The sequence below is a fragment of the Lissotriton helveticus genome, chromosome 3_1, assembly GCF_964261635.1.
Source record: "Lissotriton helveticus chromosome 3_1, aLisHel1.1, whole genome shotgun sequence".
Taxonomy (NCBI): domain Eukaryota; kingdom Metazoa; phylum Chordata; class Amphibia; order Caudata; family Salamandridae; genus Lissotriton; species Lissotriton helveticus.
In genome coordinates, this window is record NC_136061.1 from 91,193,501 (window position 1) to 91,210,747 (window position 17,247).

At 43.3% G+C, this 17,247-nt stretch overlaps 1 protein-coding gene across 1 annotated transcript in view; it reads right to left on the minus strand.

Annotated features, from left to right (window-relative positions):
* The window catches only part of SGSM2 (small G protein signaling modulator 2), a 929,300-nt gene that overhangs the window by 234,432 nt on the left and 677,621 nt on the right, over positions 1 to 17,247 (minus strand). Inside the window, exons 7-9 of the mRNA XM_078683529.1 lie at positions 13,865 to 13,999; positions 6,896 to 7,020; positions 4,473 to 4,540 (exon numbers count right to left, since the gene is read on the minus strand). Coding sequence (XP_078539655.1) covers positions 4,473 to 4,540; positions 6,896 to 7,020; positions 13,865 to 13,999 — 328 coding nt within the window. The remainder of the gene's footprint in view (positions 1 to 4,472; positions 4,541 to 6,895; positions 7,021 to 13,864; positions 14,000 to 17,247) is intronic.

Here is a 17,247-nt window from a genome sequence, read left to right on the forward strand (position 1 = left end):
CCCTCGGGTGAGCTGTGCTTGTGACGGAACGGCCCCGCCCACTCAATAGAACGCTCAGCGCAGGCGTGGAATTCGAGCCACGCAGGCGCGGCAAGCGGGCCATGATGGAACCGTTCCGTCACCAGCACAGCCCACCCGAGGGGCGTGACGGAACGGTTCCACCACAAGCATGGGAGGGGTTAAATTCTATGATCTGAGCATCATTATTGCAGATGAGAGTTGTTTGCGCTAGGAGAAGTTTTAATATAGAAAAGGAATAACATGTGCCAAGAAACAGTGGCGGTTGCATCTAGAGCTCTAAGAGAGAAGCACTTGCAATGCAGTGTGGAGTGCAATATTCTACAACATATATATGGGATACAGAATTCAAATTAGGGATGGACCAGAAACCTCTCGAGGATTTATTCAGTACAAAAAGCGCGAGTGGCTTCACTCATACCAAATGGCAGTACGGTATTGCCTGGAATATGTTCCAGGAGCAAATTATTTTGCTGCAGATTTTTGTCACGGTTGCCAATGTGTGGCCGCGAATGCGTAAGCGGCAGAGAAAAGGGAAAGGAAGAGATGCTATGTGGAGTGAATGAAAACAATGTGGCGATAGAAGGACCCCTTCCGGAGGAAGAATAGAGGAAAAGTATGGGTAAAGATGAAATATCTTGTCATTTCATGGATTACATTGTAAATGGGTGGCATGTGGCCATGTTTTGGCACGGGGGAGAACTGAAAGCATAAGGCTAAGTGGCCAATGCATTGGTGTGTATGGGATCTAGGACTACACACAGCCCCAAAAGGCCTACAGCCTGATTCATCAAGCTAAATTGCACTTGCAAAGGGCAAGATTCTCAGAATCTTGCCTTTTGCGAGTGCAAATTTTGCATTTGGGATTCATCATCCCAAATGCAAAATTCGCTATTAAAGAATTCGCACATTTGCGAAGAATTGCATTTAAGGAATCTCTATTTGAGATTCCTTAAATGCAATTCATGAATCATTTTAAAATTGCGAAATTGCAATTTTGGGCCGCTATTTACCGAGAGGTCAGACCTCGTGGTAAATAGCAAAAACTTAGAAAAATGCATTTAAATGCATTTTTCTAAGTTGCATGTTACACACACACATGTCCTTTGGACATGTGTGCGCGCAACACCAATGTAGATTACATTTCAGGGGTGCTACAGGGTGTCCTTTGGACACCCCTGCACCCTTGAAATCGCATCCTTATTTGCGATTAGCAAATTGCTAATCGCAAATAAGGAATGCATTCCTATGGGCCTGTAGGCCCATAGGAATGCATGGGGAGTTATTCCTTATTTGCGATTAGCAATTTGCTAATCGCAAATAAGGAACATGTAGGAATCGCAATATTTTTTGCAATTCCTACATGAATCCCGTTTTGCAAGTCCTTAATAGCGATTCCTTATGAATCGCTATTTAAGACTCGCAAAATGGGTCGTTGATGAATCAGGCTGTTAGTGAATAAAGTGTTTGCATTAGAATATTGAGCTCCTACAGGAATCTGTGCCAGAAAGATGATTTTGAGTAGCCTGGCCTAGGCAAAGTGATGGAGCTATGAGAGGGATGATTATAACATCTTCATTCAAAGTGACAAGTCCCAGTGCAGACTTCCGTGACCAGTGGTACCTATGTTACCTTAGTGTAAGCTGGCATTACATATCAGCTGGATATTTGGGGTGCTGAAAGAATCTCTGAAATAGTAGTACGGTATACTTGATGATTGATAAAACATAGGGATAGATGAGTAGGAAGTGGTACCCAGGACCACTGCCTACTCTTAACAACCTTTCTGAAACATTCTTAGAGGGGAATGCTTACCATCAATTTTGAAATGGTGGTAAATACTAATGTGGTAAAGTACTAATGCTTTGGTATCAGACTTCAGGTGCAAAAATGAAAACATACATAGCTAAAGGAATCGGTATTTGAAAGGAAAGCCCTTAACATGACCCCACTATGTTTATTCAACCCATTTAACAATGCGGAAAACCTTTTCCGAATTGTTATTTAGGATTAATACATTACAAAGTGTTTTAGAGGTCACAAACCCTCACATTTACCAAATATGAGGGTTTTGTTAAAACCATTTGAACATCAAGGCCAAAGTGTAAACACTACTCATTAATTGTCCAAGTTAGTGCATGCGCAGGAGAAAGCAAGGCATGAACGTCATTTGAAAGTCGCCAAGGTCGCAGCTGTGACCTCTGTCTTGCCCCTTGTGACTCTTGGCACTGTCTTTGCAACCCTTGACCTCAGAGGTGGCAATATCAGTGGCTAGAAACACATGGCTGGTTCCACATTCCTTACTTTCTGCCTGTTTCTCATTACACTAATAGTGAATAATGGTCCATAATTCATATTGTGAAATAGAGCACACTTAGCTGGAATGGGTCCTTTGGAGGCACTTGTAAGTAAGAGTGTGCTTATGTGTGAGAGAGAGAGTGAGTGTGTGTGTGTGTGTGTGTGTGTGTGTGTGCGCGCGCATGAGTGCATATATGCGTGTGTGTGTGTGTAAGAGTCAGTGACGGGTGGCCCAGATTTACTATTCTTTCACAGAAGGCAACGCTGTACCGAACTTGCTGCACAGCTGTGCGTCAGAAGGAGAGAGAAAAAATGTGTCATATCTCCTAAGATATGGTGCATTTTTACTCCCCCCTTGCCCTGCAGCATTTTGACAGTAATGAGCCATTGGACACAGCCTTGCCTCATAGTGCAAGGATATGAACATTCTCTGAAATATAGGTTTTGTACTGGAAGGAGTCCCTTACACTGCAATAACATTTCTCCTTGTTACACCTGACTTGAGGAGGCGTAGGAAATTGTAGCTAATTCCTGCCTACAAATGTTGGGATTGCATTGGTGGTTGCAGGAGAACACCTATACACCACGTCATCTATGGTATGTGGACAGCATACATTGCAGAATTCTGGTACTTTGGAAGTACTCATTTGACATGTGTCTACCCACACTTCATTTAGACAAAAGTAGACTCTTGTGGAACGACAGAATTCATTGGCTTAGCACACCATTAATGAGTGCCCTTTCAGCTCCAATTACAAGGTAGCAAATGTAATTGAAACTGTTATTCAAAATACACCATCTCACCCCATTCTTTTCAATTTTTTATCCGGCGGAGAAACTTCCGAGGAGCGTTCTGGCTTACACGTTTGGCTCACCCACTACAATTCATGGCAAGCAATTCCCCCCTGGATTCTCAAAGATCAAGTCAGCACCATATTGTCACTGTAATCTAAAATGGACATTTGTTCTGCTGATCGAGCAGTTGTTACAGAACCTCAGCAATATCAATTTTTGTGATGTTACTGTCATGTGACATGACTTCTTGGAAAAAATCAGGATCAAGGGTCATTAGCTGTCGCCTCCTGTGATGCCACTAAAGTCAAAGGGTATGTGATGTCACATCCACTACTCCCGGCATTTTGGTGAATCAATACTCCTTAATCTAGGCTCAGTACTAGGAACAGGCAACCACTTCTCATTCTTTCCAAGCTATACTGTCTGCAGCTGATTAAGTAGAAGAAATTCTGTCAAGTTGAAGGCTTACGACAGTGCAATTGCACACAAATAGGTGCACGGTTGTCCCCTGCGTGAGTGCGTATGTTCTTGATAAGGTCCCATATTTCTGCCATCATGAGCATTTGAAACAATCACGATTATTTTTTAACTGGCAACTTATTTTATTATTTATATGATATAGTGTTTATGCACCAGGATAAAAACACCCACCGGTCAATAGATCTCTTAATGAAATACACGTTGGCAATGCACCCCTCCCTATTCTACATACCTAGTAACTGGAATAACAAACTATTGGTAAAGAATTTCAGAAAAACAAAAGGGCCTGGTGGAGATGCACCAGAGGCATCTGCAACAGGCCTCTGTCTAGTCCACTATACAGTTTAAGTTTATTTGCATAGTTAATTAAAACCATTGCTTACAGTAAAACCAAATCAAATACACAAGATAAAAAGGATATGAAAGGTAAAATTATGAGCATCTCAGACCGGCTCTAAAACCATTAGCATTTTTAACATTTGGCGGAGCGTTTCTAGATTTGTGCAAAAGATCCTGCGATTAAAAGTCTTATACAAAAAAAGGTTCTGTGCAGTCGGTCTTAAAGTTATATAGGGCCTTATGTATCAAAGGGTCTTTCCTGTTCTCTTTCAACAGGGACATGCATAGTCCCTGATACCTACTGACAAAGGCTGCTTCCATGTTTGATATTATGTTAAAAGCCTCCCTGGTGGACGTTTCCAGCTGGGAGCTGCCCCCGCGCTCTCCTATGGAGTGTGGCTGTCACCTGAGTTAGTGAGAGAGTTGGGGTGCTGAAGTGCTTGACCCAAGAGCCACAGAAGTATCAGGGTGCCCTGATCTCGCCCCTCTGAATGCCTCAGGTGCATGCACTGGGTTTGAAAAAGAAATGGAGGAATACTCACGCTTCTGGTGACAGTGAATGCAGACGATCTGACTGATAGGCACGACCAAGGCATAGTCCCAGAAGACACTGAAATGAAGAGAGACAAGCAGTGAGTGTCTGGAGGCACAGCGCACTGAGTGAACACACCTCTCCTCTGGGCACCAGCTGGGCGTAGGAAACACAAGGGAGAGGTCTCACTGCTAAGCTGTTCAGAATGTAAGGCTTTAGGACAAGAGGTTTCAGAGAAGGGGAAGGGGGAAGGGGGAAGGGGAGAGAGGGAAGGATGGCGGAAAGGGGCATGATAAGGCTAGGACCCCAATTCTGCTCCAGAGTCTCCAGAGATATGGATACCGTGTCAAAGGAGCAGATCCCCTGCAAGTCTTGCTTGCGACACAGGACAGAGCACATGTGCCCCCCTGGGGTATTGGGCAGGACGCTCTCTTTCGCAGGAAATACTTTCAACGGGTCTCTGTTGGGGTCGGGGGGTACTATGAAGGCAAAAAGCAGCCCTCCATCTCAGAAAATAGAGTTGATCTCAACTGCATTTCAGTTTCACACCATTGCATAGTCTGACCACTGCATCACCTGACCCCAACATTGCCTCCACAAACTAACCACTACATCACCCCCACGCCCCTGACTCCTACCTTACCTTAACTGCCAACAACCCTACCGTATCTACAACTAACTACATCACCTCCACTACTAACCAGTATTTCACATCTACTTCTGATCACCTCTACTACTAACCACCACTTCTAATCACCACATCACCTACATCTCTAACCGATACATCACCTCAACTGCTGACCACCACATCACCTCTACTACTGCTACATCGCCTTCACTGCTGACCTTTCCATCACCTCTACTACTGACCACATCAGCACCACTTCTAGCCTCTATATCGCCTCCACTACATCGCCTGCCATTAAATGGTCAAAGGTAAGGTTTATAAAATAGGTTTGACGCAATGGCCATTGAATTAGAAATAAGACAAGACTAACTTAACTTAAAAGGGGGATCTGGGAAACCTTCGCCTTGATACGGAGTAGGGGCAGGCAATTAAGTGGAGAGGAGATAGTGGCAAGCGATGTGGTGGCAAGGATCTAGTGATACAGGGCTACCTTCCGTACTATTTCACCATTGGTCGCACACGCACATGTATCATTTCACTGCTACATTAATCCTTTGGCCGTACTACCATAAATTATGATTTTTACAAGCAATGGTAATGCCAATAGGTCTGGCATTGGCTGCCAGCCTTTTACATTTGGCAAATTTTTTTGTAATGCGTTTTGCAAAACTTTAATGATGGGGAAGCTGCTGGGCTAAAAGTGTTTTAAAAGCAAAACATAATTTTTGGCGCCAGAAATTACTCATTGCCACAGTAGTCCCTGCACTAAAGAGATCCATTGTGTGAATGTGGATGTCCTCTTGAGAAAGGGCAGAATGTTGTGGCTCACATAGGGACTCCATGCTGGTAAATCTGGATGACAGGTTGTTGCGTTCAGGACCCTCTACATAGCCCTCTTTAATGCATGGCTCCTGCATGCTTTATCTCCACTTGTCTCTTGGCCTCCGGTCAGAACGCCTCGCCGGCAGTGGTGTTGGGATCAGCGTACTCGCTAGATCACGTATCATACTTGGCCTATCATCTTCAAAGGATAGCATACTCGCTTAAGATTAGGAAGCTACACATCGTTTTTATCCACTGTGACACATACACCGCTACAAATTTGATAGCCAAACAAGCAAACTTTGAAGATTCGCGAACCTTACTCCTTGGACACACAATTCTTTTCGGAAAGACCTAGCCGGGTCGGAGGTATAACCGTGCACTAGGCATAGAACTGGCTTTTGGATAGCCTTACAGCCCTGAAGAAGTCGAGGGATATTGTCCCAAATGACGAAACACGTGTTGGCTGGGCCCTGTGGTGTTCTTTGAAATAAAGAGTATGAATTCTTGCAAAAAGACTATACTGGCTTTGATTCCAAACTTTGGATTGAACTTTCAAACTAGATGAACACGTGTGCACAAGATCGGACTGCATTCATTTAGGACCTATTGGTCCCATTTTGAGGGTTTTAGGGGTTTCCCCTCACCTGTTGCACCGTCTGAATTATATGTTTTATTACACATTACGATATACTGCAGGTGCCATACTTTTCTGTGTGAATTAACATCCCCCTTCTGGTCAATAAGACTTCTTTCTTAGTCTGGAGACTGCAGCCGTCCTATTTACAAGTATTTCAAAGATGACACCTCTTCTCTATTTTGTATTTTTCATTGGTTCTTTCTATTAGCGTTTCTCTTTTCTAGCTACAAGAGCCCACCCATGGAAATTCATTTTCCTCCACCACAGATATTCTGGAATTCCTATCTGAACACTTTACTGCCTCTCTAACTCAGAGTTTGTAAGGCTGCTATGAATGCATTACCTCTTCTCTAGTTCAGAGTCTCCTAGAGTCCCGTTCATGAGCTGGTTTGGCGTCCACTTTAGCGTCAGATGTTCCGCAGACTGATGCAGGGAGAGGTATCCGGGAAGGGCTTCCATATCTTCTTTCTATGGTGTAAGGAACAAAGAATTATACAAATTGCTTTAAAAGTTATTCAGCATATCACAATGCATTATTTGTAATCAGACAAGAAATGCGGACTTGAAACAGCAGAAGGACAGCATTTCAGAGCTTTGTTAGAATTAGATTAAGCGCACATCTACTTTTGTAATATCCAAAACAATAATTTGGGGCTATTTCTTCCTTTGACGAAAGATTAAACAATATATAACAATTGCAGCCTAATCCAGTGTGTGCTTCACAAAGTGCTGAAGATATCTGCAATAACTCATTCTTAATTATTTGCACGCATGAGCTATTTATGACCAAGGGATCAAAGAGGCATTGTCTGTCTGATGATCAGTGCAACGAGATTATCGATAAAAAGAAGAACAAAGTACTTATTTGTTAGAAGAGACATTCATTGGGACTTAGGCACTGATTTATATCATGCAGGCATAGATATTCCATCATAATGGCAATGGGATATCTTTACCTTCAAGAATGTGGTCCACCTGCTAAATTTATATGTTGGCGGACCTTAGGTTTAATTACTGGTGAGACTACTCCGTCTTCATCGTGATTAAACCTCGATAGGCAGACCTATCATTCCACCTGATTTAGATGGGTGGAATTAGAGGTCAGTTTTCTCTGCTCGTCACCACCAGTAAAAACCCTAGCAGTAAGGGGCAGTGAAAACTGTTAAATGCTCCCAAATAGAGTAATCTCATGGTGAGGATAGCATTCTCTTTTTTATTTTCAAAAAGAAAATTCTGCTTCTAGACTTTCTTTTTGAAAATAAAACAGTTTGTTGCATGACGCCGTCATGTTGAGGGAGTTATGACGGTTCCTGCCAATGTTTTAAGAAATGACCACCTGCTTGGCGGTTATTTCTTAGTTTGGTGGGTTGCACCTCGGTCAGGGCGATGGATTAATTTACGCTGTCTCCGTGATGGAGAAACAGGCCTCCTGCCACAAGATAAAAGGATAAAAGAGGAATCAGAGATGTACATGTTTAAAGTTGAAAGTAAAAATAGAGGCAAAGAACTCTAAGTGCCAATGATAGTCTATGGAAACAAATGGTAGACCAGGACCTAGTTAGTCACTTTGGGAAAAAGGCATCTTGCAGCTCGTTCTACCTCTGTAGCTTCCCAGGAGGCAAACCAACTGACCCTTGGAGTCCAGTTCTTTGTCATGGGTACAAGAGGGAGGAAGTTGAGTCCTTTGGGCTCCTCGAAGGTTAGAGCAAGTAGAGTCCAGTCCTCTTCTGATCTTCTACAGGTCCAGTAAGCGCTCTGCGGAGGGCTCCCTATGATGCCACATTTATGGCCTGCACTAGCCAGTGAGTTTGGGTTACTCCTGGCCCCTCCCTAACCAGTGCAGTAAAAGTTCCCAGCGGTAATCCTGTCCACTTTTTCAGCAGTTTCCGTTTACACGACTGCAAACCATCCTACAGGATGCCTTACTCCTAAGTTCCAAAATGAGAGCACCCCTCCTCTCCTGTGCAAAACCATTGTGTCCACCTTGAGGTATGGTCAGGGAAAGAAGCAGTCCCCTTGTCTGTGTCCACCCCAAACTGATTCTCGCAGTAGCTTCCCTCTAATTGGGTTTGGAGCCAGCCTGTCGGGGGCCTGCAGAACAAAGGCTTTCCCCCTCCCAGGTCTATCCTACATAAACCTATAAATGGGCAGGCTTTACCTCTGTCCCTTCAAGGTAATGAAGTTCTTGGAACCTCCCCAGCTATGCTTCCTGAGCTGTTAGGGATCACATGCCCCACACCCATCCATTCTGACACCATGCCTAAGTCATTGTCCTGCTCAGGGACCTCATTGACTTAGAGACAGCAACTGGCTGCACAGCTGCTGTCAGGCTAATGCAAATTAGCCTCCTGGAGCTTCTAGAAGTTACTTTTCCTAATTTTGTACTAAAAATCTAACCTCACCAATAAACTGAATTTTAATAAATATGAGAAATATAATTTGAATTAATGTTCTAGTTGTTTCCTGTCAAAACGTACAGATTACATTTTATCATCTGCAGTTTAAAATTTTCTTGGATTCTGCTATAGCTTTGCAGGTGAAAATACCTTTTAGGGGTTTTCACTGGAGGAACATGCCAAATTTATATTCGCACATTTCACATATATCAGGAACCCTACCTGGTGGGCAAAAAGGTGTACTACGGCATGGCATATTAACGTCTTATAGGAGGGTTTACAACCTGTCAGAAAGAGTTCTTTTCACAGGTTTGACATTAGATTTTTAGGCTGCCACAGTCAGGATACATATAGTAGACCTGAAGCTGTGTTTTACAGGCCCACTCTCTGGAAGACACTATAGGTGTTGTAGCCCATAGGTGGCATTTAACATCCTGGTCATGGGTGTGTTTTCTATACTATATACTAGGGATTTATTAGCAAGTTAAACATGTTGATCAGGGATACGCTAATTTAACTGTGATTAAAGGGGAGCACAGGTACTTTATTCTTGTTTAGTGGGATCAATTGCACAGAGTTCTAAATTTGGGAAAAATAGCTTGTAGAAAAATCTGGGGTGACCATGCAGAAAAGACTGATTTGATACACTTGACTAATGGAGTCACACTATCACACCAAACAGGTTACATTGGGTCCTTCTAAGTTCATGTGCTTTCATGATGAGTTCTGGCTTTCTGATAAATGCATTGTATTTAATCTACTGCAGAAGGGGTTTTCCACAGGGAAAAAATGTTTCTCTACGGAGAACCAAACAAAACAATGAACAATTGCAAATTCCCCTTTGCCTTGTATTTTCACATTTCAAAATGTCCACATACATTTTTCAATGTACCTAAAGGCTATGCATGTGAACATTCATAGAAACCTGTGAGCACAACAGATTCACATGGCTATCAGTGAATTTCTTTCCAAATGTTAAGATAAGTAAGAGTTATAAGCTAATCATATCTACATGTTTACCTAGGCATGCAAATTGGTGACTTTGGATTTATCAAGCTTCGGTTATGTGGCCTTCCTCCTGCAAGAATCACGGGAGCAACATTTTAATGGTATTTATATGCTCCTCCATTTTAGTGTCCTAACTAAGACCACAAGTGGTACAACACTACTCCACGCTCCAAGTTGTGTGCCTTTCATACACTGGTAATACAGCACTCCTCCACGTTTTCAGTTAACAATTCTATTGGTGCCTCTATAATCACACTGGAAAAATGATTTCATAAGTCATTGGACAATCTGACCAAATTAAATCGGACTAGTCCTCTTAGAATTTATTTAAGTGAGAGATTGGTAAAATAAGGAGTTGGTGTCCCTAGGACATATATTTATTTTTCTGTTAAACTCTTGATCAAAACATAAGATTCTGTTTACAAATCAAAATGATTGGATCCATGCAAAGCTCAATTTATTTAAACCCTAATTTCTCATAGTCATATTTAATAATCCCAGTTGTCAGTGATGGTGATGTCACTCAAGATATCATGCTACACACTGGTATCTCTGTTGCAAAGCTAATTTGACTGTGAGAAACCCAGATGTGAAGGAATGGGACATTACTAGACAGTACACTGAATGTTCTGAGTGACTAACCTGGAACTTGAGGCACAACGAAAAGAATAATTTATTCAGAATTTAACGATTTTAGGAAAATGCCCAGCGTCATTTTGAACACAGATCTACAGGGCGCAAGCTCCAAAGCCACTGTGCCTATTCCGCTATGCATCTAAACAGCATATTAAAAGGCAATATCTCTCGAAGGCTTCTATCTTTGTTCATTTAAGGTTGTTTAGTAGAAGTAAGTACATGCTTTCTTGCTATTAGGCCAGTATTTAAAAATCAAAGGGTAAGCTGGCTCCAATCCAGTGTGAGATGTTAGATCCCCATGGTTGCTCTGAGGAGCAGCTGACACTTTCATCTATCAATTAGCAATTGTATAAAGCAGCACAGTGTGTTCGAGAGAGGAGGAGCACAGGTGTCTTGCGGGTAGGTGGAATTTGAGTCGATGGTTGATGTAGGACAGTCCTTGATCGTGTAGAGCTCTGTAGGCGTGCGTGAGGACACTGTAACCAGCTCCACGGGTTCAGTTTTAACAGATCTAGCAATCAAGAACAGCTCTACCGTATTGTACATCAATATAACAGGGGAAACCCAATGAACCATGTGGCATCTGGGTATAAATATTAAATAATGAAAAATGATGCCTATCGTGTAGTTATCAGTAATTATTGTAGGACAGATACTATGAATTATCTTTCCTTGATGAAATTAATCTAAAAGGAATTAAATCAATCTTTAGTTATATTTTACACTCATTTATCTAAGTGCAATCCAACAAATTCAATAAATCAAGAAAAAACAAGAAAAAACAATCAAAGGTTGGTTTGCATATTTAGTTTAGTAAACCATATCTTTTTCAAAGAAATTTAATTCTCTTTTCTTTTTCTCCTTTTTAACATATATATATATACACACATTCAATATATATATATCTACACCTATCTATAATATACATACAATTTCATAAGGTGTATACGAATGAAAATAGTGAAACAAAATAATCAAAAAAAACTATTGAACCTTTTAAATAGATCTTTAGCCCATAATCATTTAAAAAAAAGGATGTTTGGCAAATAATTACAAAACCACATTCCTTATAACCAGGTCACCAAAAATACAATGGAGCTTCCGAAGGTATAATCCTTTACCCTTCCTTTATATCTAGCTCCTTTTTTGTCAGTTTCATATATTCAACATCAATTCTTGTATGTTGGTGCCTTTGAAAAACAGCGACTGTTTTTCAAGGCACCAACATACATAATTTTTTGAGAGGGTTACTAACAAGAATATGTTGATTTATTAAGTTAGTTACTCTGGACACGGTTCTGACCTTCATAATATTTACCTCAAATAAGGGCCTTCCCTAGAAAGAAGTTCACTGCTTTACGCGTACAATAATACGTATAATGCTAGTCTCATCAGAGTCATTATTGCTTTTGCACCAAAAAGCAAGGCAGTGTGCTGGCAAGGACAATTAATAAGGATCTTGAGCATTGCATTCTGGGACTGTTGTGACACCATAGCTGGGAGGATGAGAGTTGCAGGTGATGAAACTTACATTGTAGCAGGGGTCACAAATGACAATCATTGAGTTGAAGTACATGCATTCGGAGAAAAAGGTTGAACCTGCAGACCCAAAAGATCAGAGTACCTTGGTAGAGCATTAGATCATGAGTACTATAGCAATGTTTCCTACAGCAGAACACAGGGTTGACTCAATTATCCCTGGAGCCCTTTCCAATTGTGGTCGAGGAGTGAAGAACACATGTTTCTTCTTACAGATTTGATCATTTCATAGACTCAAACATTGCATGGGATTTATTAGTTTGCATGCGGCGCACGTTTTCACTTTTAGTCTTATCCTAGAGTCTGTGTTGAATGCGCCTTTAGAAGCTGGAGATTTACAAAGTGATTCCATAGAGACCATCTGGTTATCAATACTGCTACCACGGCTTCCTGTTAGAAAAGACTGGGAGTCAGGTTGACCCAAAGAGGCCATGCAGTCATGGTGCACAAGGACTATGTAGACCATACGGCCATGATCCACAGGTACTATGTAGACCATACAGCCATGATCCACAGGGACTACGAAGACCATACGGCCATGATCCACAGGGACTATGTAGACCATACGGCCATGATCCACAGGGACTATGTAGACCATACGGCCATGATCCACAGGGACTACGTAGACCATACGGCCATGATCCACAGGGACTACGTAGACCATACGGCCATGATCCACAGGGACTACGTTGACCATACGGCCATGATCCACAGGGACTACGTAGACCATACGGCCATGATCCACAGGGACTACGTAGACCATACGGCCATGATCCACAGGGACTACGTAGACCATACGGCCTTGATCCACAGGGACTACGTAGACCATACGGCCATGATCCACAGGGACTACGTTGACCATACGGCCATGATCCACAGGGACTACGTAGACCATACGGCCATGATCCACAGGGACTACGTAGACCATACGGCCATGATCCACAGGGACTACGTAGACCATACAGCCATGATCCACAGGGACTACATAGACCATACGGCCATGATCAACAGGGACTATATGGGCCATGCAGGTTTATGTAGACTGTGCAGTTATGTTCCAAAGGATTATATAAACCATAAAGTCATGAACCAGAGGGACTATATAGACCATGTGGTCAGGATCCACAAGGACAATGTAGACCAGGTGCTCCTAATCCAAAGGGAATGCGTAGACCTTGCGTCAGGTTCCACATGACTGTGTAGATCATGCGATCATAAGTCACAGGGACTATGTAGACCATCTTGTCAAAATACATTAAAACTTTGCAGCCCATGCAGTCACAGTGGCCATATAGGTCGTATAGATCATGTCACAATGATCCCCAAGAACTATGTAGACCCTGGAGTCATGGTCCACAGGGACTATGTACATCATGATGCAATCATGATCCACAGAAACTAATTTCGACCATAAAACCTAAATTAGGGGCCATGCAGTCATGATTGTCAGGGGAAATGTAGTTAAACTCCACTGTAGCCTTACAGGTCAGATAGGTCAAGTGTCCAAGATCTACAGGAATAATGCAGACCAAGTGGTCATGACCCCTCAAGGTCAGGTGGTACATGTGCCCACGAGCCACAGGAGACATGTGGGATATGCGTTCAACATCCATAAGGGGGTTGTAAGGAATGATGTCACCATCCACAGGTGCAAACAAGGCTTGAGCCACAGAAGCCATACATTCTTAAGGCCAGGACTCATGTAGAACCTGTTTTTTTTCTGGAAAACTTACTGGTTGCACAAGCACATTATTTTTGCCATAAAGCAGGTGAGTCCTTGAGTTCTGGTGCAAAGACTCCACATACTCCCTCGCTGAGGCTGCAAATTTGTCATCTGACGAGCTGCCGCTTGACTGTCGTTTCTTGATCTGCAAGATACAATGATAAAAGAAAGACAGCAGTTACTACAAAGCACATTTTTTTGGAATGATAAAGAATTTTGTGGTCAAATGATACATGTGTTTTTGCTACTGAGGCAATGATAGGAACAGACACTACACGGTGGTAACAAATTAAAATATGTCGGCATCATGCCACTTTGTGTCTGTTGGCTCCTATTCCATCCTCATCAGGGCTCGAAAAATCCAAACAATGGTACTAGTCCTGCAGGACTAGTACCTTAAAAAATGTCCTCGACCTAACTGCAACCTACTTGACCTCCGTCTCTGGAAACGGAGCATATGTGGCAAGATAACAAGATTTAAAGGCATCTTTATTGCTCATTAAATTTGTGAGCAATAAAAATGGCTTTAAATCTTGTTATCTCGTCACATTTGTTCCGTTTTCACAGACAGAGGACAAAAGTTGGTTTGTTTTCCTACTCGCCAGAAAGGGCGAGTAGGACCTAAAAACAGCTCGACCTTGTAGGAACTAAAAACAGTTTGACCTTGTTAAATTTAGCTCGAGCGGTCGAGTGGAATTTTCGAGCCCTGCTCATCTTTTCAGGTATGTTGATTTTCTTGCATCACTAACAATCAAGAATGTCTGTTTGTTTGATGATGTCAGATGTGGTTTTGAGATGTATTTTGACATCATCGACTTGATAGTCCATTTGAGTGTGATCAAGGCACGGATATAACTGGACTTGCTGCAAATCGGCAAAATACTCAATTGAAGGAGAAAAACAAGACAACAAGGCTACAAGTCATCAGCAGAACACAGCAAACAGTAAAATCAAAATAACGGAGATTTGGAAATGAATGCCAGGATAGGATGGCAGGATGCATACTCAGTGCATAAGGTGAGTACAGTTCTGCAGACAAAAGTGCCCAGTATTTTATTTGTTGTGTTCATGGACTTCATCTGGGGGTAGGGAGGGATAGCACCTGCTACCACAGGCTGGAGCCTGGCATGGTCCCTACTGAGCACCAACAGGAAGTAAATAGAGCTCTCTGAGCCCTTATTATTTACTGGTTGAAATTGTAGTATACAAAGAAGTGATGGATGGAATGCTTGAATTAATCTCAGCTACTGGTGATTGCTCGGGCCGCATTCCAGCCCATTTTCTTTTTGCTCACCATGCCACCTAAGTTTGGACAAAGCCATGTGCAAATCAGTCTTGACCCTGCTCCAATAGGAACAGTCCAACTTGAACTACCAGGCCAAGTATTCCATGAAGCGGAACCGGTAATAATGCGCTTCTTTTCCAGTTTTCGTAGATCTGTTTCCATGACTTTCCCTCCGGTGTGTTCAGATCCACACATGCTGTTCTACTGTACCTTGTTTTTTTGTGATGCATGCTTTTGTACTGTGTGTTGTGTTTATAGATGCAATCCATAACAAAGCAATGGTGTCTCTAGAAGTGAATTCTGGAAGGGCACATATTGGGCAACAGACAAAACTGGTGGGGCCACCTACAAAGTTTTCAGAGATATGTATTTGAATAACCCTATATATTTAATTTGGCAGAAAATGTGAAATCTGACTTTGCATGTACTTGTATATATCTGTAGAAAGTCAGATTTAAAGATTTTAAGCAACCAACACTGCTTTGCAATGAAAGGTGTGTGGACAAATTAGTGTGTGAGGCATGGTGCTGTGTCTTTGTTTTTTCCTATGTCACCTCCTGGCTGGCACATTAGGAGGCTTTGATCATGGAGAACAGGGGGTGCCATGACAAATAAAGCCCCCCTCTGGAGACGCCACTGCTGGAGCAGCTTCAGCTCTTGTGATTGGCTTGCCAGCTCATTAATATTCAGTTCTGGGTCTTTGAAGTTCAGAGTAGCGGCAGACTCAATGCTCGTTGGCAACTTGCGCTGCCTTGCGTTCGAGACTTACCAAACGACACAGCCATGCAGGATGGTTTCGTGTGGCTTGTTAAATCTGACTTAACAATTGTGTGGCGCAAAGGCAATGCAATCCTTTAATGCACCCGGGCTATACTGTTGACTGCACTGTAGAACAGCAGGCATGCAGCAGAGCACTAGGACAGCGTAAAGTATCACAAACGTCTGGTGCCTCTGAGAGACTGGCACCATCAAACACATTCCTAGTGTAGCTGGTTGTCGGAGCCTTAACCCCTTGCACGCTCGTGACGGAACCATTCCGTCACGAGCCGCGGTGGCGCTGTGCTGGTGACGGAATGGTTCCGGCACGGCCCGGCCTCCGCGCCTGCACGGCGCTGATTTCGCGCCTGCGCAGCGCGTTCTATTGAGCGGGCGGGGCCGTTACGGAACCATTCAGTCACAAGCACAGCGCCACCGCGGCTCGTGATGGAGTGGTTCCGTCACGAGCATGGCAGTGCCGCGCGGCCCCCACCTCCCCCTAACGCCGCAGCGGAATTACCACCGCGGTCAAGGGTTTAATGACGTTTCCTAGTTCTGTACAAAGATGGCACCTATGCAAGGCAGGAGCAGCAGGGGCGCACCCAGTCACATCTTATCCACAGATCAACTTGCGACAGAAATCATCCAATTCCTGCCTAAGAAACTGTTGCTGCCCCAGACGCAGGACAGTGTGCCCCAATGCACCAAATGAGCTGTCTACAGTGTAGGTGCACACTCATGCCTGCGCTGTGTACAATGCATTAGTGGAAGATGGAGAGGCTTTTTGAATTCGCAGTTCCGCCTTTGACTGCAGGCCGTGACCGACCTCACTTTTAGACAGACGCAATAAGTGACTGCACCCACCTGCATGGGGCTGCCTGGGTGGCTCCCAGGCAGCCCCATGCTCTTTTGACAAGTGGGGCCCAAGATGGTGCTTCGTCAGTTCATCTGAGGTCAGGGTCTTCGCCTCTGCACCCAGATCTGTAATATGGCACAGGCATAAAGGCAAATAATGTTCTCATTTGCATTGGGCCACGCCCCCATACAAATGACAGAACACCCCCATTAAGATCACACAGGTACACAGTCAGTTTTGGCATGATTCATATTACAGGAGAGGCATCTTCTGTAGTACCAAAGTGCCCAAGGGCTGCAAAAAGCACACCTTTGTTGTGCTCACCGTGCACTACGCATAATACGGCTGCTGCTATCTATGCAACGCTGGCAGAGCTTGGGCTGTCTAGCATGGAGTGGACTCAGCACCAGCCATACAAGCTCCTCTGGGACAAGGTGCAGCAGGGGTGTGGCAGATCTCCCAATGGGTCAGTTTGCCTATCCACTAGTTGACGAGT